The 23,397-nt window shown below is 33.3% G+C and overlaps 3 protein-coding genes and 1 long non-coding RNA gene across 5 annotated transcripts; 1 reads left to right on the forward strand and 3 right to left on the reverse strand.

The window, feature by feature from the left end:
• Positions 1 to 258: 258 nt before the first annotated feature.
• Positions 259 to 2,543, reverse strand: LOC133698960 (uncharacterized). The gene is made up of 2 exons (XR_009843217.1): positions 2,136 to 2,543; positions 259 to 536 (listed from the first exon to the last, which is right to left on the reverse strand). It is a non-coding gene; the product is annotated as an uncharacterized LOC133698960 (long non-coding RNA).
• A 4,587-nt stretch (positions 2,544 to 7,130) lies between these two features.
• On the reverse strand, positions 7,131 to 10,029 carry LOC133698701 (uncharacterized). The gene is made up of 5 exons (XM_062121725.1): positions 9,873 to 10,029; positions 9,697 to 9,792; positions 8,836 to 8,939; positions 8,599 to 8,735; positions 7,131 to 7,418 (listed from the first exon to the last, which is right to left on the reverse strand). Exons 1-5 carry the CDS (start codon positions 9,930 to 9,932, stop codon positions 7,336 to 7,338), a joined length of 480 nt encoding a protein of 159 aa, XP_061977709.1. The 5' UTR covers positions 9,933 to 10,029; the 3' UTR covers positions 7,131 to 7,335.
• A 653-nt stretch (positions 10,030 to 10,682) lies between these two features.
• On the forward strand, positions 10,683 to 14,467 carry LOC133699327 (uncharacterized). Its single transcript, XM_062122549.1, has 5 exons — positions 10,683 to 10,993; positions 11,234 to 12,103; positions 12,493 to 12,693; positions 13,524 to 13,719; positions 13,992 to 14,467. Exons 1-5 carry the CDS (start codon positions 10,904 to 10,906, stop codon positions 14,174 to 14,176), a joined length of 1,542 nt encoding a protein of 513 aa, XP_061978533.1. The 5' UTR covers positions 10,683 to 10,903; the 3' UTR covers positions 14,177 to 14,467.
• A 651-nt stretch (positions 14,468 to 15,118) lies between these two features.
• LOC133699328 (BES1/BZR1 homolog protein 4) lies at positions 15,119 to 18,844 on the reverse strand. Of its 2 annotated transcripts, XM_062122550.1 has the most exons (3): positions 18,420 to 18,841; positions 15,654 to 16,429; positions 15,119 to 15,534 (listed from the first exon to the last, which is right to left on the reverse strand). In XM_062122550.1, exons 1-3 carry the CDS (start codon positions 18,633 to 18,635, stop codon positions 15,531 to 15,533), a joined length of 996 nt encoding a protein of 331 aa, XP_061978534.1. In that variant the 5' UTR covers positions 18,636 to 18,841; the 3' UTR covers positions 15,119 to 15,530. The 2 variants fall into 2 exon arrangements, with proteins under 2 accessions (XP_061978534.1, XP_061978535.1); XM_062122551.1 differs by lacking the exon at positions 15,119 to 15,534 and having other exon boundaries at positions 15,650 to 16,429; positions 18,420 to 18,844.
• Positions 18,845 to 23,397: the final 4,553 nt, after the last annotated feature.

Raw genomic sequence — 23,397 nt, forward strand, 5'->3', positions numbered from 1 at the left:
ATTATAATCAAAGTTGTTAGTTTCAAAAATTAACTTGATTTAACTTTGGTTTTTTTTAATTTTTTATTTTCATCATTTGACATAAAACTATTGGACTTTAGCTTTCTATTTTTTTCATTTGCCCTCCTTTAGGATTATTCAGATAACAAGTTAGTCAAGTTAACCCAAATTTATTTAAATTATCATCATTTAAATATTTTTTTATGTTGAAAAAAAAAAGACTTGCCCCACAGCGGGGAAAAAAAAAACAAATCTAGCTTCATCTAATTTTGGTAAAGTGAATTGAGAAATACAGTAGCAGAAAAAAAAAATTCGATTGGATGTACAACCATCACTAACATTCCTTGCAATGTCTCACTTTTACACCGGGAGAGCTCGTACATAAAACCTAGCGAGGGAAGTATTCTTTACTCTTTCCTCCCAAAATGTTGTGGAATAGCAAACTGCATGGTCGAGGCTTGCCAGAACTCTGTTGTTCAGCATGGGCATCTCGACCAGGATTGTCCTGAAGCAACTTTGCTTCTTGATCACAGTGACTAGACATCAGAATAAGATACACTTGAGAAACAAATTATAAATCAGTCATCTGAAAAAACAGAACTTGCTCTAGATCACAGCTGTTTGCAGCAATTTGAAACTTAATAGCACACTGGACGCCATGTTATCCTAAAAGTAGTACCTGGAATTCATTCAACAGAAACTTTTCTTGTTTTTTGTGAAAAAAATAGCTCAAAACAAGAATTACTTCTCACATAATCTCCGTAGCATAACCAGAAACATCATTACCAGGAGAAGAAGAGAACAAGAAGATCAAATAATCTTCTTGACCGGACCCAGTTTTTCCTTGTGACCTGCACATTGGTTAACTTTCCTTGTTCTGTGGCTCTACCAGTCAATCACTATGACCCTTCTTAGAAATGTAGTTCATAGTTCTCTTGTCAAAACTGGTTATATAAACCTTAAATGTACTAATTAGATGCCAACTGCATGATTCTTATCCGTTAAAGACTTCTTGAATTTGTTATCCCTTAAAGACTTCTAGAATTTGTAATTCCCCACTCCAGCTGTGCTAATAAGGTTCCAATCACTCAGGATGAGCCAATTCATAAAGAACTTCAAAGCTAGGCTCTTCAAGCAAAGCTATCTATTCACCGGATTAGATATTGGACAAGATTGCTAATGCTTCCTTCTGTGTTCCATTAACTACAAAAGCACTGATCTTGCAACTGCAAAGCTTCATTCCTATTCAAAAGCAGACTGCTATCACATTCAAAGTGTACCAGATTTCCATTTCCCCTCCACCAGGTTACACCACCTCCCTAATCCTCAAAAGTCTCCTTGGATCTTAAACTTGACAGAACTCAGAAATAACAGATGCATGCAGCATAAACCCACTTGCCCATTTGAAAACCTAATGCTCAAACCTTGGAAATCAAACATAAAGTTACTAAAGAAATTCTGTCCTCAAACATTAACCCACTTGCCTTCCCAGTTTACAACTGAGAGAAAAAGAAATATCATTATAGGGTTGCTAATCAAAGTTAACAATACCCTCCAACATTTCCTATTTTAATCGGGATGGCATTTCTCGTCAATGACTCCGTTGAGCAAACAGATGTTTGCTTGGTTATGAACATTTCAAAGGAGTTTTTTAAGAGCCAAAGAATTTAGACAGAGTCTAGCAGGTTCTTAAAGATGTGAAAATGAAGACGAACCCACAGTCGCTCTCCTTAAATATAAAGAAATCAAACTGCTACATCATCCCTAAACCTCAAAACCAAGTAATGAATTGCTTACCTTTTCCTACCCATTTTTAGCATAAGCAGCCGAATGAAGAAGAAAATACTTGTGTAACTAAAATTTAAGGAGTAGAACAAAAATAGAATGGTATTAGTTTCCAACAAATCCAAAAGATTCCTTAAAAATCGCAAATCATAAAACATAAGAAGAAAAAAAAACTAAAGCTCGCTCGATTCATTTCCCATATGTTCACCATTGCAAAGCTAATCAATCAACAACAAGATCAAAAACTAATAATACGGGCAACATGGAGGAAATACAAAGAAACCCATATTAGAAATCAATCATAAGACAACAAGAAGAAGAAAATGAATGAATCAATTGCAAAGAAAGACCTGTTGAGGCAACCTCCAAGCCTCAGCCTTACTAAAGCACATATCATCAAGAACCTCACTCTTACACCACTTGCAATTTGGGTTATGGCTGCACTGAGATCTTGATACCATCTCACTGCAACTCGGGATCTGAAAACGGGCTGCGTTTCTCTGTCTTGCTAATAAAACACGATCATGTAAAGAAGAAGAAGAAGCATTTGAGGATTGGACAAGAGTTGAAAGAACAAGTATAGCTACTGCTAGAAAGGATAAGATTAAGAGCTGCTTTGTGTTTGCCATAATTAACTTGCTAGTTTTGGGTCGAGACACAGACAGAGATAGTCGGTTTGAGTTTCTTTCGCCTTTGATGTTCGTTTTCTTTTGCGGCATTAGAACGAGCTAGCAGTTACTGTAATAAATTAGTTCAAGTCTTTGGGTTAAATTGTCTTTGGGCCCTTTTTTTTTTATATATAACTGAGAGACTCCTTCTTGAATTATTCTTTAATATTAAATATTTAACAAACAAATTCTTTAACGCGTGACAGCAACGCAGCCAAGGCGTGGCTCTAGCAGCCTTTTCTTTCTTTCTTTCCTTTTCTCTTTCCCCTCTCCATTCTCGCACTTATCATTACGATTACGATGATTATTTTCTATTCAGTATGATTTTTATTAAAAAAAATAATTAAACTGAAATTTTTTAAAAAAAATCAAATTCGGTTCAAACTAGTTGATTTTGATTCGGTTTAATTTTTTAGAATAAAAACCAGTTTAAACTAGTTTGGATCGGTTTTTTCTGGTTTGGGTTCGGTTCGGTTTTTTCAGTTTTAGATTTATAAAACCAAAACCAAACCAAACCGATCAATTTTTTAAAATTTTAATCAATTTTTTTCACGATTTGATTTTTTTAATTAACTTTTTTATATAATTTTTTCAGTTTTTCAGGTTTTTTGTTTAATCCTACTTATCATATATATATATATATATATATATATATATATATATATATATATATATATATATATATATATATATATAATGATTAACTAAGGTTCCTTTCTCTCGTTTTTGTTTATGTTAATATAATCCAAAGCGTTATGATCATGGTTATGACTTGAAACATGGTTGTAATCAGGTTTTTAAAATATTTAATTTTTTTATTAAAAATTAATTTTTTTTATATATTTTAAATTGTTTTGATGCGCTGATCTCAGAAATAATTTTTAAAAAATAAAAAAATATATTATTTTAATATATTTTAATATAAAATATAGTTTAAAAAAACAATTACAATCAAAATGTTGTTTATTTCCTTATAACCATAATCTTTAAACATGTTAAGAATAGCAAAAGCTTGACTTTTGCTTTTGTTTTCACTCTCTCCGACGTATTGTGAAATTAGAAACAAAGAATCAATCGAGTTAATTTGTAATATAAAAAATGAAGGTGTTGGTGTAGTGAATATATATGTTTTTCAGTATCCCAAAAACTTTTAACTAAAAATTAGAAAGATGATATTTGTGATTAATAAGATAAATTAAAAATATATAAACTAATAAATCATAAACAAATTGTTAATATTAATTAAAGACTAAAATGAAAAATAAGATTTTCTTGCAGAAAGTAAAAGATATGTACATGCAAATATTTAAATTCATGTCATAAGGCTTTATTTAATTATATGAAGATTAAAATGGATATTTATAAGAAAGAAAATAATTTAAATTTTGTAGAAAAAATTTATTTTTCATTCTAAATTATTTGTTCTTATTCATGTATCTTTTGTTTTAAGATAAGAGTATTTTTTTTATTAGTAGTATGTTTTATTGAATAAAAATCAAAGGTAATTAAAATAAATATTCAAAAAAATCTATTGATATGAAATAAGAAGAAAAATATATCTCTTTATTTGAAACTCATTTGTTTGTTCATGTGTTTATTTTTAACTTTGCTAAAAGAATGTATTCGTTATCAGAAGTATTTTTTTAAATAAAAACTTATCATAATCTTAAAAGTAAATTTTAATTTAAAAATAAAAAATTATAATTCGACAATTTTGACACAAATATGTCAAAAAATACAACACTAATTTTGAGAAAACTATAAAAATATGTAATAAAAAAACACATATATATTTTTGCACTGAATGCTCATTAGCAAATTTTTTAAATATTAGGTTTTTATATAATTATTTAAAAATAATTGTTAATATTACTATAAAAAGGTCAGACATATTGAATAATCATTTAAATATCATCATGATAAATTTATTTTAAAAACTTATTACTATAAAATGTACAAAATCAAATAAAAATAATAATAAGGGTTATTTTAGAAAAAAGTAAGGCATGCTTGGGGTAAAATATAGGATTGTGCACTTGGTCCAAATGTAAATAAAATAGGTGCACTTGATCTTGGAAAGCAAGCTCACCCGTGTAAAGTTTTTTTTTTAAAAAAAAAAGGAGCAAAAGGTTATTATTATTATTATTATTTTGTAAAATAAAATGGATAACTCAACCTAAAAATCATTTTATAAACACTAAAATCATAGTGATTGATGGCTGAATTTGGTCAACCTAAAGCTTTCTCTTACTTCTTTATTTCTAAATCAACATACAAGAACTGAAATACAAAAAGTAAAGTTTAGGATTGAATTGTAAAAATCTTAAAAACATGGATTAAATTTGACTTTTAAACGCTATTTGAATTGTGTAAATGAGAAAATGCTCTTTTTTTAATGTTCATTTTGGTCCTTGTTTTTGAAAATAGTTTAAAATTTAATTTTACAAAATTTATCTTTAATTTAATATCACAATACTTCAAAACATATCAGGTACGCGATAGCATGCAAATTGAAACAGATTGCAATATGTAAAATCATGCCAATATAATTTGCAAGGATATAATTATAAAAAATATTTCATTGATTGAATTGTAAGTGATAAAAATCTTAGGGACCAAGAAAGGGAGAAAATGGCCATATTGTTACAACGGGTTGAACAGGAAAACAAGAGTTCATTGGCAGCACAATAAAAAAACGGTTCTTTTTAGGTATTTGTACTTTGTAGTAGCCTCGGTGTTGGGTTATTTTTATGTAAAAATTGATGTTCATGTATTAAAATGGAGTAAAAAAAACTTAACAAACAGTCATAAATAAACTTGTAATCATGATAATTAGAACTTAGTTAACCTAGGATATCCACGAAACCCGAGATCCAGATCATGTGATTGAAATAACCCAGTAAAAAAATAAAGAGAATTATGAAGTTTTTTTTTTTAAAAAAATTGTGTTAACTTTTCAAACTTGTGACATAAATCATTAGACCTGAAGCATTCAATTTAGAAAAATCATAAAGTCCAATTCTCATTAAATTAAATATTGAAAGATGAAATTGAAGAAAAAAAATTCAATTATACAAAATGATTTTAAAAAATAGCAATTTTAAGAATGACAATCAAAACTAAAATACAAAATAAATTTTATATTTAATTAAAGGGTGAAAAAAATCAATTTGTTAAAAGGACAAAAAAATAAGAATTGAAATTGACATAAAAATAAAAACAATGTTGTAAGTAAATGGTGAAATTGAAAAGAATAATAACATTTATAAAAGAGCCAAGAAAAAAATTCAAAAATCAAAACAATAAAGACCAAATAGGGAAACATAACACTATTAATTTGAATTTAAAGATGAAATTGAAAACTACTAAAACTTTTACAAAAGGACAAAGAGAAAAAAAATAGAAATTAAGAATAAGGACCACATTGAAGAATATGATATTTAATAAATTAGGATTGAATGATAAAATTAAAAACAAATAAAACTTTTACAAAGAGACCAAAACTAAAAATTAGAAATCAATAAAATAAAGACTGGAGTTGAAATACAAACAACCAAGAGGATCAAGCTATAATTTTTAAGGGAGGAGAAAGAGAAGGAAATAAAAATGCTTATTTATACCAAACTAGACCACCACCAGAGACACACGCTACGCCAAAAAAAAGAGGACATAATAACACTTTCAACGACATGACGAAAAGATATTTTTGGATGTTGCACTCACCACCTGAAGGGTGCAGACACCTCCCACACGTTGTCGAGTGCGCTACACACGCGCCCACCTTTTTGTTTTTTTATTTATCCAAATACAAAATTGTTTCTAAGATGACTTTGTAATTACAAAAAAAAAAAATCATTGTAAAAAGCTGAAAACACCCCTTATTTTAAGGTTTAAATTTTTTTTATTTTAAGGGTATTTCTGTCATTTCACCGTACATTTTAATTATTTATTATATTTTTTATATTTATTAAAATACTAAATTGCCTCTCGACTTAAATTATAATAAACAAAAAATTATTATAAAAATATTTTTTCTAAAAGTATTCTGATCATTTCCTGTATAATTAAGATAGACAAATATTTATTTATTCCTGTGATAAATAAACTACATGGAAAGATTTCAATGCAAAATCAATGTTAAGTGTTATACATGAAAGAGCGAAAATAACATTTCACCATTCCAATAAGCCGTTAGAATAATCTGGAACGAACTGCAGTGATTTCTCATTCCGATTAGCTCTTTTTAATGATAGCGAGTCGATCGTAAGCTTTGATCAACTTGAGAAGTCCAGAAAGGACAAACCAACGCCCAGATATAAAGGGTCCAAAAGGAACAGAACCCTTAGAATGACTAGAAAAAGCTTGAAGCATCTGTCAATTTTTCATAGAACACTGCAAAGGAAGGGGATATTCATCCATCCAAGGCCCTGCGTCATCCTCCATCGTTTACAATAGATTGGAGATACGAAAGTTGAATCAATTAGTTTTGGAACAACGGTGGGTCTTACTGTTGGATTTCAGTACCGATATAAACAAAATAACCTTGTCAAGTTAAGAACTCTTCTCAAATTGGCATTAAATGAAAGCCCCTGAACGGCATCAGTGACTTCTTTAGCCCACTACCTTTACATTTCATCTACGAGTGCTCAAATTAATCTCTGTTTTGGCCACGGATCATGAACGCAGGCAAGAAACACCCACACATAGGCAGATCAGCTACACTTGAGCGATTACAAATTAATCCAAACATCCCACTTTCAAAATGTGCTAATCAAATGGTAAAACTGGGAGCTGAATTCCATACAAAATCATTATTTTTCACATTGCGCAACACTTCTCATCAACATGCTTAATGTCTGCCACAAAAATGAACAAGATTTGCTCACAGGTCAGGCATTCCCGTCCCGGTTTTAGCATCGTATGTCTTCTTCAACACAAGATCCATTGGGGTATCCTTGGGACCAGCTGGAAAAAGAATATTAAATCAGTTTATTGCCATCGATGACTTCGAACAGGAGTGAAAACAATGGAAAGATTATCTTAAGAGTTTCAGATAATACTTTGTACGTGTTAACTTGTTCTAGAGCAAGTTTCATAGATAACATGTTTGGAATGAAATCACATCTCATATATTTATTGGTGCATTTTCTTTATTTATTCAGAACAATAATTCAACCGAGCAATTCAGAATTACTTCAGTCCCATCAAAAGCCATTCAACCTCCATTTATCTTACCAAAATACCAGATAAGAATCAACCCTCTTCTTCCCTCCACCAATCAAGAAACAGGTTTTTCACTCAAGGAATAAACACTAGAAAAATGCTCGCATAGTGAATTCCTTTTAGATGATGCACATCCAGCCTAGTGACTTGCTGGCAGAAATTTGAGAAATTACACCAGCAATGAGCCATGAGGTACTTGTCCTGCTCAACACCTTTTCATCATCACATACCTCATAGACCATGCTATTTGGACCAAATATATAATGCGTTACAAACTAAACCATACTTCACCTCAATCAGGTCCAATTTTTATAATCCATTTAATGAGGGCTGTCAATCAACTATAGTCACCAACTTACAAGTTACATACCCATTAATCAAATTGGCTAAATAGAGAAAAGGAGATTCAAAACATACCATCTCATGATATGAAAGATTTCAATCACTCAATATCAGAATCTGTTTTTTTTTCTTTCCATAACACATTGCATATGCCATTAAGCTTCTTCCATTTCTGATACATGATGAATCTTTTACTTGTTTTTTTTCCATGTATTCCACCAATTATGAATGATGAAGTGCATGCTAAGTAGCACTGGGAACTTAATTTCTTATGCCTACCTATGTTTTGGCATGGGGAGATGCTTCTATATATTCTATGTTCTTTGGATTTACCATTTTGAATTACTATTTAATGTGTTGTTATACTTAACTAAAGATTATAAACACAGAATTTATTCACATGATAGCTGTATATCCCTTGGCATTAGCATGTGTCATGCGAATTTATAATAAATAAGCAAAGACAGACACTACACATTGCCTCATATCCCATTCCTATCTCCCATCAAATGCAAATTTCAAAAGTTTTAAATTCTAGTCAAATGAGTCACAGCAAAAAGGTAAGTTTTTAGTGATGTACCAACAGTAGGTCTTGGAGTTGTCCTTATCTTTAAAATCTCAGGACGAGGAATTATGGACCCAGATGATCCTTCACCTCTTGAAACTCTTACTTTAGTACCATCTTCTAGATATCTAATTCCAACCTTGCATGGCCTCCTGCACAAGTAACCGACTGCTTGAAAATGAGTCCAAAGTATGAAACACAGGAGCATAAAAACCAATGATTGTTAAATCAGAAACCTCAAATTAACCATACCCTGTAACTGGGTCAACAACTTGAACATTTGATGCATGAAGTGGGGCTTCAACGGTAAAGATTCCACCTTCATGACCTTCACCTGCCTTGATGTGCTTTTTCACCTGCGACAAAGATTTACAAGACAATGAAAGAAATTTTACAAGAAAATACAGACAGCCTACGTCTCCAGGAAACTCATTGACAAAAATCCTATAATTCATAAGATAGAACAAAATGAATACCCAAACTAAGCTCATAAGTTGCAGACAAATTTCTAATAATCAAGCACAGAAAAGCCTAGCAGACAGAGGGGAACCAAAAGAATTATTAACATAACATGAGAGAAAAAGATCATATACACTAAACATAACATGGCATCACCATTTCCTAGCTTGGAAAACACTGGTACAACACTCTTTTAAGTGTAATATCCACCTCCATTTTCTTTGACCCAAAACAATCTTTCACTTTCCTTGACTACTTTGCTCTTCACATTGTAATTAACGAGACAGGAAGAAAAATCATCACGCCACGAAAAGGGACGAAATTGAACCATACCATCCTCATTCAGATTTCTTCGTAAGTTAATGCTGATAATTATCAAGCATGTCCCCAAAGAAAATTTGGAATCTCAGCAACAATCAAATTAAGAAAGAAACTTTTACATAAACACTAGATTAAATAGGATTTGATGCCAACTACAATAATGAAGGGCAGTCAGCCAAACCATAAATGGATACAAGGCAGTAAAAAAAATTAAAAAAAGAAAAACACAGCCCAGTTCTTGTTTCTCAAAATTAAATAAAAAAGAAAACAGAGTTGCTTAAACAGAAAATAAAGGGAAACAGTAGTAATAATAATAATAATTAAATGTCATACCAGATTTTTGCCCTCGACAATAACACGATTTTGAGAGCGAACGACACGCTTAACAACGCCAGTCTCACCTTTATCCTTTCCTCTGATTATCATAACCTGTAAATGTAAAAAAGAAAACAATTAATCCATTAAGCCCACAAAGCAAAGAAATGATGGTGATGTTATTGATATTTTACATTATCTCCTCTGAGTACTTTCCAGTGCCTAATCAGTTTCTCAGCTGCTTTCCACCCCATTTTTCAAATCACAAATCGACCGGTCTTCCCTTCTCTGTGTGGTTGTGGGGATATAAACCCTACTAAAGACTAGCTAGCTGCTGCTGGCTTTCTCCTAAGCAAAACGAAGGGAGATATAATTGTGGTTGGGCTCGGTTGGGCTCCGCTTCTTTAGCCAAAAGTTGGGCTTTTTATTACAAGGCAACTGATAATTTGGCGGCCCATCCAATCTACCAAATCCTTTTTATGTGCCTTTAAACTTATTTTTGAGTTCTTATGATTTAGTCCCTATATTTTAAAAAGTAAGTAATTAGTCTTTTTTTACTTAGAAAATATATAATTAATCCTTGTATTTTTTTTATATTCGTTTATATCTTAGCCCATTATCTATTTTCATGTTATTTTTTAATTTATTTTGTTTTCTTTTTTGAGATATAGAAATTGAAAAGAGAAGCATGTAAGATGAGAAAATTTGAATGGAAAATTCTCTACAGTAATGTTTTGCATCTTAATAATAATGTTTTGCTGAATTATTTTATATTTTATGGTACTTAAAAAATAATTAGTAATATCATATTAGTTATTTTATGTGCATATTTTAAAGAAAAAAATAAAAATTATAATAAAAAGAGAAATTATAAATATAACTATTCTTTTTTTTTTTGGGTATGAGTTTCGTACATCTTTTCTCTTTATATCTTATCTCTTTATTTATTTAAGGTAGACTTAACAAAAAAAAAAAAAAAAACTTAAATAGACTTTTATGAAGACGGGAAATACACATTAGCACAACGACACGCCAATATTTCATAGCTACAAGTTTCCCTCAACAGCTTATGGACTGATTGCCTTTGACAATCCTCTCTTTTGCACGTTTTCTCTGTCTCTCTATTGTTATTGTTATTATTCTTGCTACTGGAGATCGTTAATTTATTTGTTTCTATTGATCCTGAACCGTTTTTGCTTCTTCGTTCTGACAAGAGTTGCTTTCCATGGAGGGCAGCCCTGTAAACTCCGAAAATACCCACAACCTGGATTCTAGGGTTTCTGATTTCCATCGTCCCACCAATTCTCCTCCTTCGGTAAAATCACTTATCCTATTCACCCCGATTCCATTGCTCGTTTCTTTACTTATATTGTATTGTTGTTGGTTTTTTTCATTTTTTATATTTCATGTCAATTTTTTTCAGTTTTTATTAGTTCAAAACCAGAATAATAATAATAATAATAATAATAATAATAATAATAATAATAAAAAGTTTTGATCTTTACATGGTGTTATAATTGTGTGCTGGTGTGTTATAATTGTGTACTGATCACAGGATAATGGGAAAATTGGGAGCCAGAAAATGATTAGACCTGAAGAAAGTGATACTGGGTTATTTGAGGAGGGGAATGATGAGAAGAGAGAAGAAACAAAAATTACCCATCAAAAGCTAGGGAATTACTTTTATTATGACTCGCCTCATTATGAAGAAACCGGGGTTTGGATTCCTGTTTCTGTTCCGCCCATGATAGAAATTAATCGTGAAGAGTGGACGAATAGAGGTGGTTTTCACTCCAATGGTGGTTATTTTCCTGAAGGTGATATGGGGTGGAGTCAGTATATTGGAGAAGACAAGGAGTTGACTATGTGGGATGTGATTGTAGAAATTTTACTTGCAGCTCGTGGAAAAGTGAATGCAATCGCTTCTGGTGATTTACAGAGGTGTGGGATTTCGTGGTTGTCCAGCCATCTACTTGAGCAAGCTTGGCAAGAGATGGCCCAAACTCTCACTGAGGCTAATTTTGGTAACGTGAGTGAAATTCTTGAACAGGACCCTCCTAAATGGTTGCCTGATAGCACTGCTGCTGCTTGTATGCTTTGTGGTGTGCGGTTTCATCCGATTATGTGCTCCAGGCATCACTGTAGGTTCTGTGGAGGAATATTTTGTGGTGACTGCTCTAGAGGAAGGAGTTTGTTGCCAGTAAAGTTTCGTGTCACGGATCCCCAGCGAGTCTGTGATGTATGTTGTGTGCGACTCGAGTCTGTCCAAACATATTTGATGGACCAAGTAAGCAATGCTGCCCAGCTACCAACCCATGACCTGACAGACCTCAGCACTTTGAGATCGTGGGTTAACTTTCCATGGGGACAGACCATGGAATATGAAATTTACAAGGCAGCAAACACAATTCAAGGCTATCATAAGGTAAGGTTTTAAGATCCTTTCTTTTTCTTTGTCATTCATTGCTGATGTTTAACAAATTCTGTGCAAGTCATTGAAAGGTGGGCATGAATTGGGAGTTTTGCACTATATGACCTCCTTTCAATGGGAATCGAACAAGAAAGCCTGCATTCTAGAAAAGCTTGTTTTGGCCTAAATTTTATTTTGTTTTCTCCTTTATGTTCAGCCCTTTCTCCTTTTGTTTATCCAAAAGGAGACGAAAGAAATAAAGAAATGTGCGTGCAACTATCCTGCACTGGTTGTAACTGATCACGGGGAGAGGAACTCATGGATCTGTTCATTTGCATAGCTAGATATCTCTTGTGATATTGTGTGCAACGTTTAATTCTGATTCGGTGCATTTCCATTGACAGGTAGGTTATTTGAAACCCGAGAAGTCAATTCCAGATGCCATTCTACGACGAGCAAAAGGCCTTGCAATTATTACAATTGTGAAAGTTGGGGTGATGGTCACATATAATATTGGAACAGGACTTGTAATTGCTCGCAGAGAAGATGGTTCATGGTCCCCACCTTCTGCCATATCTACACTCGGTTTGGGATGGGGAGCTCAGGTGATTACATTTATCTTTATTAACTTCGATTACCTTGGGATCATTATTTTGCGGAACCAGGATTTCTTAAGAGGGGGTGTCAAAAATAACTACTGCGGTAGATTTCAAAATAAGTTAACTTCGAACCACGGAGAAAATATGATTTTTTTTTTTTGTGGGGGGTGGGGGGGGGGGGTGTTTAATTATTATGAAAACCCAAAAATTTAAGGTTGTCGTGTTTACAGTGTATAGTGTTTTTTGTTTGAAAATATATTAAAATAATTTTTTCAGTGTTTTTTTTTTACGAAGAATCAAAATCATAAAAAAAAAAAACACTAGAAATCATAAATTTGATGTTTTTTTAAAAGCATTGCTTTCAACGGCAGAAGCTACTTACTTCCAAATATGGAGAAATTTGGGGGTGCTGTGGGCCCCCCAAATCAAAGGGTGGTTCCACTACTGTCTGTGTTCTCTGTTTAAAGACTGTCACCAGAATGTACTTGATTTTGACTTGCCTTTTTCCCTTCTCCTGGAAAATATGTAGACACTGACCTTTTAGTGCTCCTGAAAGAGTAGTTACTTAGATTAGGCAATTGTTTCATATTTGCACAGATCTTTGCATATTGATGACTCTATTTGTTGTGCTGGAATTCATATTGCTGATGACATGTTTGTTCTGAAAAAACTTCCTTGAGTTTATAACCCATCTATTCTTATGCGAGGGAGAACTAGATGCTTCTGTCACTCAACCCATAAAGTCTTATTTTCCACTTCAACTAGAACTATCTGTATTTGGATATTTGGCTTTCTTTCCCTTGGATTCTATTATGGAGAGGTAAATTTTCTTGCAGGCTGGAGGTGAATTGACCGATTTCATAATTGTGTTGAGAACTACTGAAGCAGTCAAGACATTTTGTGGTAATGCGCATTTGTCATTCGGTGCTGGTGTAAGTGCAGCAGTTGGCATCGCTGGACGGGCATTTGAAGCAGATTTACGAGCTGGTGATGGTGGATATGCTGCTTGTTATACATACAGCTGCAGTAAAGGTAATCTCATTGTCTTCGGTAATTCTGTCAGTTAAACAGTTATTTATTTCAGTCCAGTTACATTACATGTTTCTGTGGGGTTTGAATTGTGCCTTTTATGTTTCCTTTGCATTTTGTCTGTCCTTAATTTTTTTTAGAAGCCAACTTTTTTTCCTGTAAAATAAGCTAGTTTAGATCCTGATCTCCTCCGCAAACTAATCCACCCTTTCTGGCGCGTTGTTTTGACATGGTGGTGATTTCTCCGTTAAACATGATAATTGTCGAACATGCAGGAGCATTTGTTGGATGTTCACTTGAAGGGAGTATTGTCACTACCCGCTCAAAAGAGAATTCCAGATTCTATGGGAGCCAGTCTTTATCTGCATCAGATATACTACTTAGCTCGTTGCCCAGACCACCTGCCGCCGCAATTCTGTATCGTGCACTTGCAGATCTATATCAGAAGTTCGAGAGGTGATTTGTTGGAGTTCATTGTCGAAAATATCTGGACACAAGTCAATGTAAAGTAAAGAAATCCCCGGTATACTGCTTATCCGTGTTTGCCAAGTCATTTGTTGCCATTCTTTGCTCTTCTGTAATAGTTGATTTGGGAGGGGGGGGGATTCCCTGCATGAATGTATTGTGTAGTAGTTGTATATGACAAAGTCGATGACATGCTTGGATGTCTAACTGTACATACAAGACCTTCAATGCTTTAATGGAATTGAATTTATTTCCATGCAATAAAAAGAAGATTGTTCTGCTCGAATGCCTGTTTTACTGTGTAGTTTGTCTCAGCAGTGTTCAACCTAAAATAATGTTTTTTTTTTTTTGAAATTTTTAATTTTTCAAAAGCATTATCCAACCGCAATGCCTCCAAAGTCTTTCTTGCTTATTTGCTCAGGCAAAATGAGGTATTTATTGGCGACACCAAATATTTCTGGAGATGCCTTGAGCAGCAGACATTGCCCCACATCATCAAACAAGTAACTTCTTTTAACAGCATGTTTCAGACCATTAATGAAAAACAGAGGGGTGCCAAGTTCTACCTGCTATCGATTTCAATGCCAAATTATCATCATGTTGCCATTTTTATTGGAGTTCTAAATAAGTGAATATATGGATGATAGCACTCTGATCTGATCGAAGGCGCTCGAAAACCCCCTAGTGACTGATTTGGGAAGCCATGAATAAATAAATAATAATAATAATCTTTTAGCCGTAATAGTTGCCCTTGGTAATCGTTGAAGGGGTTAGGATTGGCCCATCAATATCATCAAACAAAAGCTATGGCAGGGCAGCTTCCTTGCAGAGTTGCAGCCTGCAGGCGATGCAAAATAGGGGAGTGCTGAAAATACAGTCACACAGGACGGCAAAACAGCGAGAAAGGAGGATCCAGTGGTGGTCAAAACTCCAGAGCTAATCAGTAAAGAATTGAAATAAACTTCACTTTCAATAACAAAACAGGACTCACACCAAACAAGTAATCAAGGCTATGACGGGAACTTCTCCTCTCTTTTTTTTCCGAAAAGAAAGAGCAAAAAAGAATTCCAAAAGGAAAAAGAGGGTGACGAATGAATTCAACTGAAGGGGAAAAGTCACCACCATGAACTATTTATAATTTAATTTTCAGTTCTTTCTTTTGTTGGGAAAAGGAATAAGGAAAAGAAAAATGAACAGGCGCTCCTACTCACTGTACTTCTAACTCAGCTGCTTTATCGACCGAAAGATGCACAACACAAAGTTATTGACATGACAGCCTGATGGGAATCGAGAAGCCAAATGGAGAGATAAAGGGATAACTCATTCAACCCCCTCCTCCATTGATCTCCCTATCTGTAACATTAAAACAAACAACTTATTACCAAATCAAACTGGAATTAAAAGTATATAAAAAAATAAACTTCAATACATGGTAGTTAAATCCATTCAACCAGATATCTACTCCAACTTACCTGGTATTTGTGTTTCCTAGTGTAAGCTCAAGATCATCAGAAACACATTCCTCATGGATCCTCTCTCCTTCCCAAGGTTTCACCAATCCTGCTGCATTGCTTCCAAATGCAAACTCGGCTGCCATACTGTCCGACATTGGCACATCGGCTGTCTGATCAATGCCTGCCGGCATTGCTGGAGAGCATGTCCCACTTTGTCCAGGAGTCCACATTCGTGATCCTGCACCTGATAAAGCCTCCTCTCTAAAGCCAAATGGATTCCGTGATACAAGACTAAATGTTGGTGACGAGGGTCCACTTTGGGGAATTTGGATACCAGCTAGCCAACCTGAATCTGGTAGGACGTGACGGCCAGGACTAGGTGGGGTAGACGAGGGCATAGATGAGGGCATGAATGAGTAGTTCTGTCCCATCCAAGATTGGCCAGCAGCTGCGTCATCCCAGTCATTCTTGGTACGTGGGGTTCGTGCAGTTGGGGAGCTCAATGGAGGGGTAACAGGAGCGCTTATGGAACCAGTGTGAATGAAGAGATGGTGAGGATGCTTGGGAGAGGCTGATGATGAGCCAGAGGAGAGGTTTTTGAGCCATGGGATGAGGGAATTGGGATCAGCATTACCATTAGCGTTGGCAGCATAATGGGATGAAACAGGACTTGGAAAAGATGATGAGGCTGGGCTTGGATTATAGGATGCACATGGACTTCGATGGTATGATGAACATGGACTAGCTGATGCAGAACCTCCCATAATATCCATGCGTTCCACAGGTTTGCATCCCTATAGATATGCAAACAGATGATTCAATTAATTGAGACAAAAATATTTCAACATCTCAAGATGGTTTGATAAGGATATCTATCTAGGTACCCAAACAAATGAAAGTAGCTGTAAGTTTCTCCTATGGCAACACCTTAAATTATGCCATATGAAAGTTCAAAACTTTCATTCTTTGCAAGCGAGAGTAGTTGTAATGGAATTAATAGTACCATATTTGACTAGGAAATAACTCGGCTGTTGGATACATTTAACACCTGAATGTCCACGAGTGTTTAAGCAACTCTACAACCGATAGTCATCATCAAAATTTTAAGGATTTGAGTGGCAAAAATTTCCCTAAATCCTTAGACTTGTGCATGTACCATCACTATTTACGATGGCTCCAATATGCTCCAATGAGACCATCTACATAACACCTTAAAAACCTCATGGAGCCCCCCAAATTCCTCTCTCTGACCCTCTCTATTTCATACCTCATCCATTAAAAGCAATCAAAATGACCAACTCATTACTTGGTATTCAAAGGATTAGAAGCATGGAGCAACAAAATAAAATGTGATTCTTTCAAAAAAAACCAAGCCCCTTCACCAGTTATGGGAGCACCTACTATCACAGACCACCAGCCTGTACAGTTCATCTCCTTGCTTGCCAAGATTAATGAATTATTTAACTGAAAATTTTAAATCTAAGTGACAAATCAACAAGCAGAGTACATGATTCAAATTACAACAAACTATATAAAAGCAGAACAGGTGGACTCCAACCAAATGCTGAGGTCAGATCATGTTGCAGCTCACAATTACGTGATTTCTCTTTTCTAAAGATTATAAAATCACCAGCAATTCGATTAGCCCATTATATTAAACAATCTTAATTGCGAGATCCACCATTACAATTACACGTGAACAAATCAAATCAACAGCTCTCACTACACATGCTACCGTGCAGGGGCAGCAACTTCCCTCTCCACCCAAAAGAGAGAGAGAGAACAGGGTAGGGGGGAAAGGGTAATTTGGGGGCGACAAAAGAGGGAATTAATGTCAAAACGATAGCGCTATCGATCAATAAACTGCACCCCACGTCACGCCATCTTCCCTACCCCCAACATGTTCCTATTCAACGGCATTAATCAAACATCCACCCCTCCTCACACGCTTTGTTACTTTAAAATTATTATATTTAAAAATTAAAAGAAATAACATTACTCCATTGCATCAATGGAATCCAAGGATTTGTTATCACCTTATTATACCAACTTTTCAACTTTATCGGCATCTGCCTCAGTCATGTTATCGTCGAAGTAATTATAACAAAATAAATTAATTAAAGAAGGTAAATAATTGAGGGAATCTCGAGGTTAAGAAAAAAAGTTATTTTTGAGAAGAAAATGAAAAGAGTAGGAATCTCCAAAGCAGGCGAAGGTAAGGAAAAAAAAAATCAGGACAGAGATTAAAAAGAGAAACAATCAGCTGCATTTAAAGCCAAGCAAAAGAGATGGATTTTGCTCGAAAATGACCAGACTACCCCTCCGAATCACACGAATATTTTGTCAGGCAGGGTACCCATCTGAGAGTTACTGTTTACCGTGATCGTGTAAGAATCAAAGCACGAAAAACAGAGCCCGAATCTTAAGATCTCGGGTTCCGTGCGTCAACAAAACAGAAAACCGAAAACACTTTCTTGTGCCTTCACACTCCATCAACCAAATTAAGAATCCTAACCGTCCATCAGTATGCAGTACACCGCCCTCTATCATACGCCAAGATCACCTGGCGCACGTTAGCATTCATAAAAAACTCTCATTTCCAATTTCACACCTCCAACAACGATCAAAACAGATTTCATCTCAGATTCAGATCTATCTCTCTGAATTACCAGCGCATGCTATCACCACTAGCAACTAAAATTCTTACGTGTGCAGCTTACCCGAAAAACAAAGCAGTTAAAACTGAACTCATTGCTATAGTTATTTGATATTCGTGTAGCGTACCTTTCGATAAGTAGTGCCATCCTCTTCAACAGTCCAACCAGCTTCTTTACAGAGAGCTTTAAGCACTTCATTATTGTCACAGTGTTTTGGTAGCTTATAATTCCCGTACATTCTAAGTCCTGAATAGATCTTCGCTGCGATCGCTCTCCTTCTCCTTTCTCTTCTCTTATTGTTCTCTCGCTCCTTCCACGTCGGCATTCTCGTCCCCGACGTCATTCTTGTATCAATACTAACCTGTCTAACTCTCTGTCAACAAAACTGAAAAAAGAAGAAGGAAGAGATGAAAAATTCACTCTGCTGATTGGATCGAGTATTTTGATAGCTTGAATTTTCTCGAGAAACAAACGGATTTGGCGGCTTTTTGGCTTTCTTTTTGTTCTGGTTAATTATAGGAGGGAAGTGGTTAAATGAGGGAGGTGGGTTGGGGAAGGTGAGCTAAATATGGAGAGAGGGAATGAATTTAACCTTGGAAAGTCGAGTTATTTACAGGGATGCCAATATAGACTTTATTCCGGGATCACGGTGTTAGCACGTGTTTAGGCTTTTTAAAAAGGGCAGTGGTGGTGACTGGAGGCGAGGTGTGGACGGGAAGCCAATGGAGTGAGCGGTGTCTTGTTATGTTTTTTTTTTTTTTTTTTAAATCATTATTTTAAATGAAAATAAAAATGTAAAGTGTAAAGTGATAGATGTTTGGATTAATGATCTTGGCACGGCATATTTGGACAGACATGGGACCCTTTGTGTTTGGAGTTTGACCATACGGTCCGTGTCCAAATAATGCCAAATCAGATAATGAGTTCGAGGAATGCCTGAATTTGAACTTGGATTCGTGGATAATAGCCTAACGGCCGATCTACTTGCTTAAGGTTACGCCCGTTTTTTCTTTCCTGCCGTTATTCTAGGTTTTGCAAAATTATAATAATCAAAACGGGGTTTCACTATGCCCTCAGAATCATACGCGCCGTTAATGGCACTTTAGCGCATAATGCCGTGAAAAAGTTAACTTCAGTCCCTGGAGTTTTCCTTATTTTTTCAACTTGGTTACTGAACATTTATAGTTTTATATTTTGGTCTTTAAACTTCATTTTTCATTCCCTAAGTTCCGAGTGAGGAAAGAAAGTTGTTGGAAAATGGCAAGTAAAAAAAAACTCAACCGAAAATATTTTGGCCATAAAAAGCTAGTCTTGGTGTCGATAACTTCATCCTGGAGATGAGAGTTCAATAATAGTAACTTTTTCCAATTAGTTATGTGAAAAAAATAAACCAGACCTGTAAAGATTTTATAGTCTGATGGCTGAAAAAATAATGTAGCAAACAACATATTATTCACTCTAATTTTTTTTTAGATTGAACGGAAGACATGTCATTCATTTAATATAAAATGGTGAAGGTGCACATGCCTAATCCAAACCCATTAACGTTCATCCTTTTCCTCTTTTGAGGTCGGAGGCATAGACCTGATCTTTTAGACCTCTAAAATGTTCTTCAATTTAAAATAAATCTTTGTTTATATTAATAATTTCATTGCAATTTAACAAGACATCGATTATATCATATTTTTTAAATGAAATCATATCTTATATGTTTATATTTATAATCACTTTTTAACAATTATATATAAGCCTGATATGTAATAAATGGTAAAAAATGCAGATTAACATTCAATGAGAATTAAGTATTCGTTTCATTGTTAATTTTTATATAATTTTCATGAATTAATTATTCTTTGATTTTTTTCACATGAACACATAAAAACTATGAAAAAATTTAAAAAAAAAACCTTGCCTTTTGTTTTATGATGAGTTTTTCCTTAAAAATAACATGCTACTACTAAGAAAAATATGTATTCACAAAAAAATTAAGTTAATTAGGAAATGGGAGTTTTGCCTCTAGATATAATTTTTTTTTCACTATTTTATTTAAATTATTGAGATTATTGTGAATATACATTGAATTCTATTCATTTTATATTTATTTAAAAATACCCCCCACGTAGCAATAATACATGCATACAAACTAGTTTTATCTATTTGAATTAATATATTTTATTTTTATTTTTATCCTTTATTTGATTTTTTATTGTTCATTCATTTATTAGACATCAATACATTTGATATTATATGTTATCTTGTGAGATATGATAAAATATACAACTTCAAGAAAATTGTGAAAAATAAAAAAAAAAATATGAAAATTTTACAAGAAAGTTGAGGAAAAAAAATAAATATAGATAAATGTATTTAAAATTCTTAATACGATAATGAAACCTAAACTATTAACAAAAATGTAAAAGAGAAGGAAAAAATCGTTGTGCACTAAGACAAAGTTCATTGTGAATTAAAATAATTATTTTTATTTTTCTTGTTATTTAATTATTATTTTTTTGCTTTGACAATCAAACTTCTTTTTTTGTCACTCATATTGCATTGATTTAGAATTGAACTTGATGATGTATTTTAATTTACTCTCTATAGATTATCATAGTTGAAAAAAGAAAAACATCTTATCACTGGGTTAGGGCTCAATTTTGCATGTAAAAACTAGTTTTATTGTCTATGAAATATTGAAAATTCACAGATCAAAATTGATAATAAAAAAAAATAAGGTTTTTTTTTTGGTATTGTTCATCTAATGTATTTTTAAAGAAATTTTCTCGCGGGATCTTTATAATTTTATTTTTGGTCTCTTTAGTTTGGAAATTTTATGATTTGGTCCAAAACTTTATTTTGCTGAATCATTGAGATATTTTTAAGCTTTTACATTGTTGAAAAAAAGTAGATTAGGATTGAGAAGTTTTTTTTCAGATTAATTATGTATCTTTAAACCGATTTAAGGATATTTTGAGTTGAAAAACTAGTTTATTGAGGTTTTAAAGGTATTTGTTAGATTTTTTAGGTGAAAATAAATTTAAAATAGTTTTAGATAAAAAACTCCAACTTGATTTTTCAACATCTCTTCAATGACTGGAATCTTGGTTAGTAGATAACATGTAATTATCTTTAACTTTTTTTTTAACATGTTATCCATATTAAGTAGAAAAAATAAGAAGAAGATCAAACATGCGGGCAAGAAGAAGATCATCCTTGCCCATGTGATTGAGTCTTTCATATATTTATTATTTATTTTTTTATTTAAATGTTTTATGATAAAAAAAGGCTTAATATATATTAAAATTAATATTTAATTTTTCCATGATTCTAATTTTTATTTCTGATTGTCTTATCTTTTTAGAAATTTTCAATGGAATTCACTCTTTATTCTTCTCATTCACAAGAGCATCAAGAAATGGCAAAAAAAACCTAGCTAGAGAAACCAGTGCTACGAAACCATCCAATCAGATAACGCGGAAATGAAGGGGCCAGGCAGGCTAACCAACTGATCAAGACGAGCAGGCAGGCACGTTTGCGGCGGGAACTCGTTGCTTGCCGGCGTGCGGTGCTGCATTCTTCTGACTTGAATTGATCGTCTGACCCTCCCTTCGCTTTTGTGGGATCGAGCGGTGTCACTTTTGTCAGTGCTCGCAATGGGTGGGTGTAAATCCTTCTTTTTTAATGGATAGCTACGAACATCATCGCATTATCTTATAATTTGTTCTCCGTCTTTCTTCCTTCCTTCCATGCCATGACATGAGATGTTTAATCCCTTCACCCTCTTCCATTCTTCAGTTGCAAAACCTTGCCTTCACGTGACTGTCCTCCCAGCGCCGCCTCCTGGTGGCTTTGTTGCGTGACAAGTGAGCCTCTTGAATGATTAGACAACCCAGATGGTATAATTGTGTGTGGTGCGTGACTTTGGGCCTTGTCTATTTAACAGCTTGTTTGGCAGTGTGATTTTGAGTATTTTTTAAATAATTTTTTGTATTAAAATATATATTAATAATGTTTTTTTATTTTTAAAAAATTATTTTTAACATTAATACATCAAAACAATCCAAAATATATAAATTATATTAAATTTTAATAAAAATTAAATATCTAAATTTTTTAGAAATGTGGATTAAACCGCATTTCTAATCACTGCCTTACTACTTTCTTTCGGATGGTTGGCGCTTTGTGGGGCAACCTGGGCTGCGCCACCTTCCAAAGTTGATTTTTTTTTGTTTTTTTACCTTACCACAGTTAACTTTTTTTTTTTATATAGAAATAACACAGTTCATGAAAGATATATATATAAAAATAGCATATGCGAATTAGCATAGCATATGTAACTCTCAAATTGTATTCCAAAAGAATGTATGTAGGGCAGTTTTTTTCAACCTCTCAGGTTCCCTACCCCCAAAAAAAACCAAATCAGCTTCACATGTCACAACAATTCACATCCCAACTACAGCCCCCACAACCCAATCTCACAGCTCATTAACACAATTTACAATTCACAATTAAACACAGTAATTCACCTAACATATAATTTTATTAAAATTAAACTAAATTAATATTTCTTATAACATTTATTTTAATATTCATCCTTATTATTTTAATTTTAATTTTTTATTTTATTTTAGATCCTTTGATGTATTAATTTGATTATTTTTCCAGTTTCATTCTTCAACATTTGATTTGCTAGAAATAGAACTTTGTAATTTTTTCTATTTATAGTACTTCCAATCTAATGAACCGAGTCATGAGTTTAAAAAGTTAATGCAGTCGATATCTTTTTTTTTTGCTCATTTTCTTTTTTGATTTCATTATTCTACATTATTTGTTTTTAAAAAGATTGGTTTTGTGGCTATCTTCAATTTATTTTCTACTGATTTATTTCGATTTTATGAATTAGACCACACGTTTTGAAAGCCTTTTTTTAATACAATTTTTTTAAAAAATGTTTTGAGTGTATTTAATTTTGAAGATATTATTTTGATTCATCTATAATTTTTTTCTTTTATATAAATGAAATTTTTTTTAAAAAATAAAAATATTTATTTTTAGATAATATTTTTAATATGTTCAGTCTTGCATAATATTCCTTTTTTTTATTTAAT

Source organism: Populus nigra, chromosome 7 (assembly GCF_951802175.1).
Source record: "Populus nigra chromosome 7, ddPopNigr1.1, whole genome shotgun sequence".
NCBI classification, from domain to species: Eukaryota; Viridiplantae; Streptophyta; class Magnoliopsida; order Malpighiales; family Salicaceae; genus Populus; species Populus nigra.

What these genes read in the sequence shown, in the direction of transcription:
- LOC133698701 (XM_062121725.1), bottom strand. Translation starts at nt 9,932, where the DNA reads ATGGGGTGGAAAGCAGCTGAGAAACTGATTAGGCACTGGAAAGTACTC. An exon ending in TTGTCGAGGGCAAAAATCTG is followed by an intron (nt 8,940 to 9,696) that starts GTATGACATTTA and finishes TCTTTGTCGCAG; the next exon opens with GTGAAAAAGCACATCAAGGC. An exon ending in AACTCCAAGACCTACTGTTG is followed by an intron (nt 7,419 to 8,598) that starts GTACATCACTAA and finishes TTCTTTTTCCAG; the next exon opens with CTGGTCCCAAGGATACCCCA.
- LOC133699327 (XM_062122549.1), top strand. Translation starts at nt 10,904, where the DNA reads ATGGAGGGCAGCCCTGTAAACTCCGAAAATACCCACAACCTGGATTCT. An exon ending in CAATTCAAGGCTATCATAAG is followed by an intron (nt 12,104 to 12,492) that starts GTAAGGTTTTAA and finishes TTCCATTGACAG; the next exon opens with GTAGGTTATTTGAAACCCGA. An exon ending in TACATACAGCTGCAGTAAAG is followed by an intron (nt 13,720 to 13,991) that starts GTAATCTCATTG and finishes TCGAACATGCAG; the next exon opens with GAGCATTTGTTGGATGTTCA.
- LOC133699328 (XM_062122550.1), bottom strand. Translation starts at nt 18,635, where the DNA reads ATGACGTCGGGGACGAGAATGCCGACGTGGAAGGAGCGAGAGAACAAT. An exon ending in ATGGCACTACTTATCGAAAG is followed by an intron (nt 16,430 to 18,419) that starts GTACGCTACACG and finishes GCATATCTATAG; the next exon opens with GGATGCAAACCTGTGGAACG.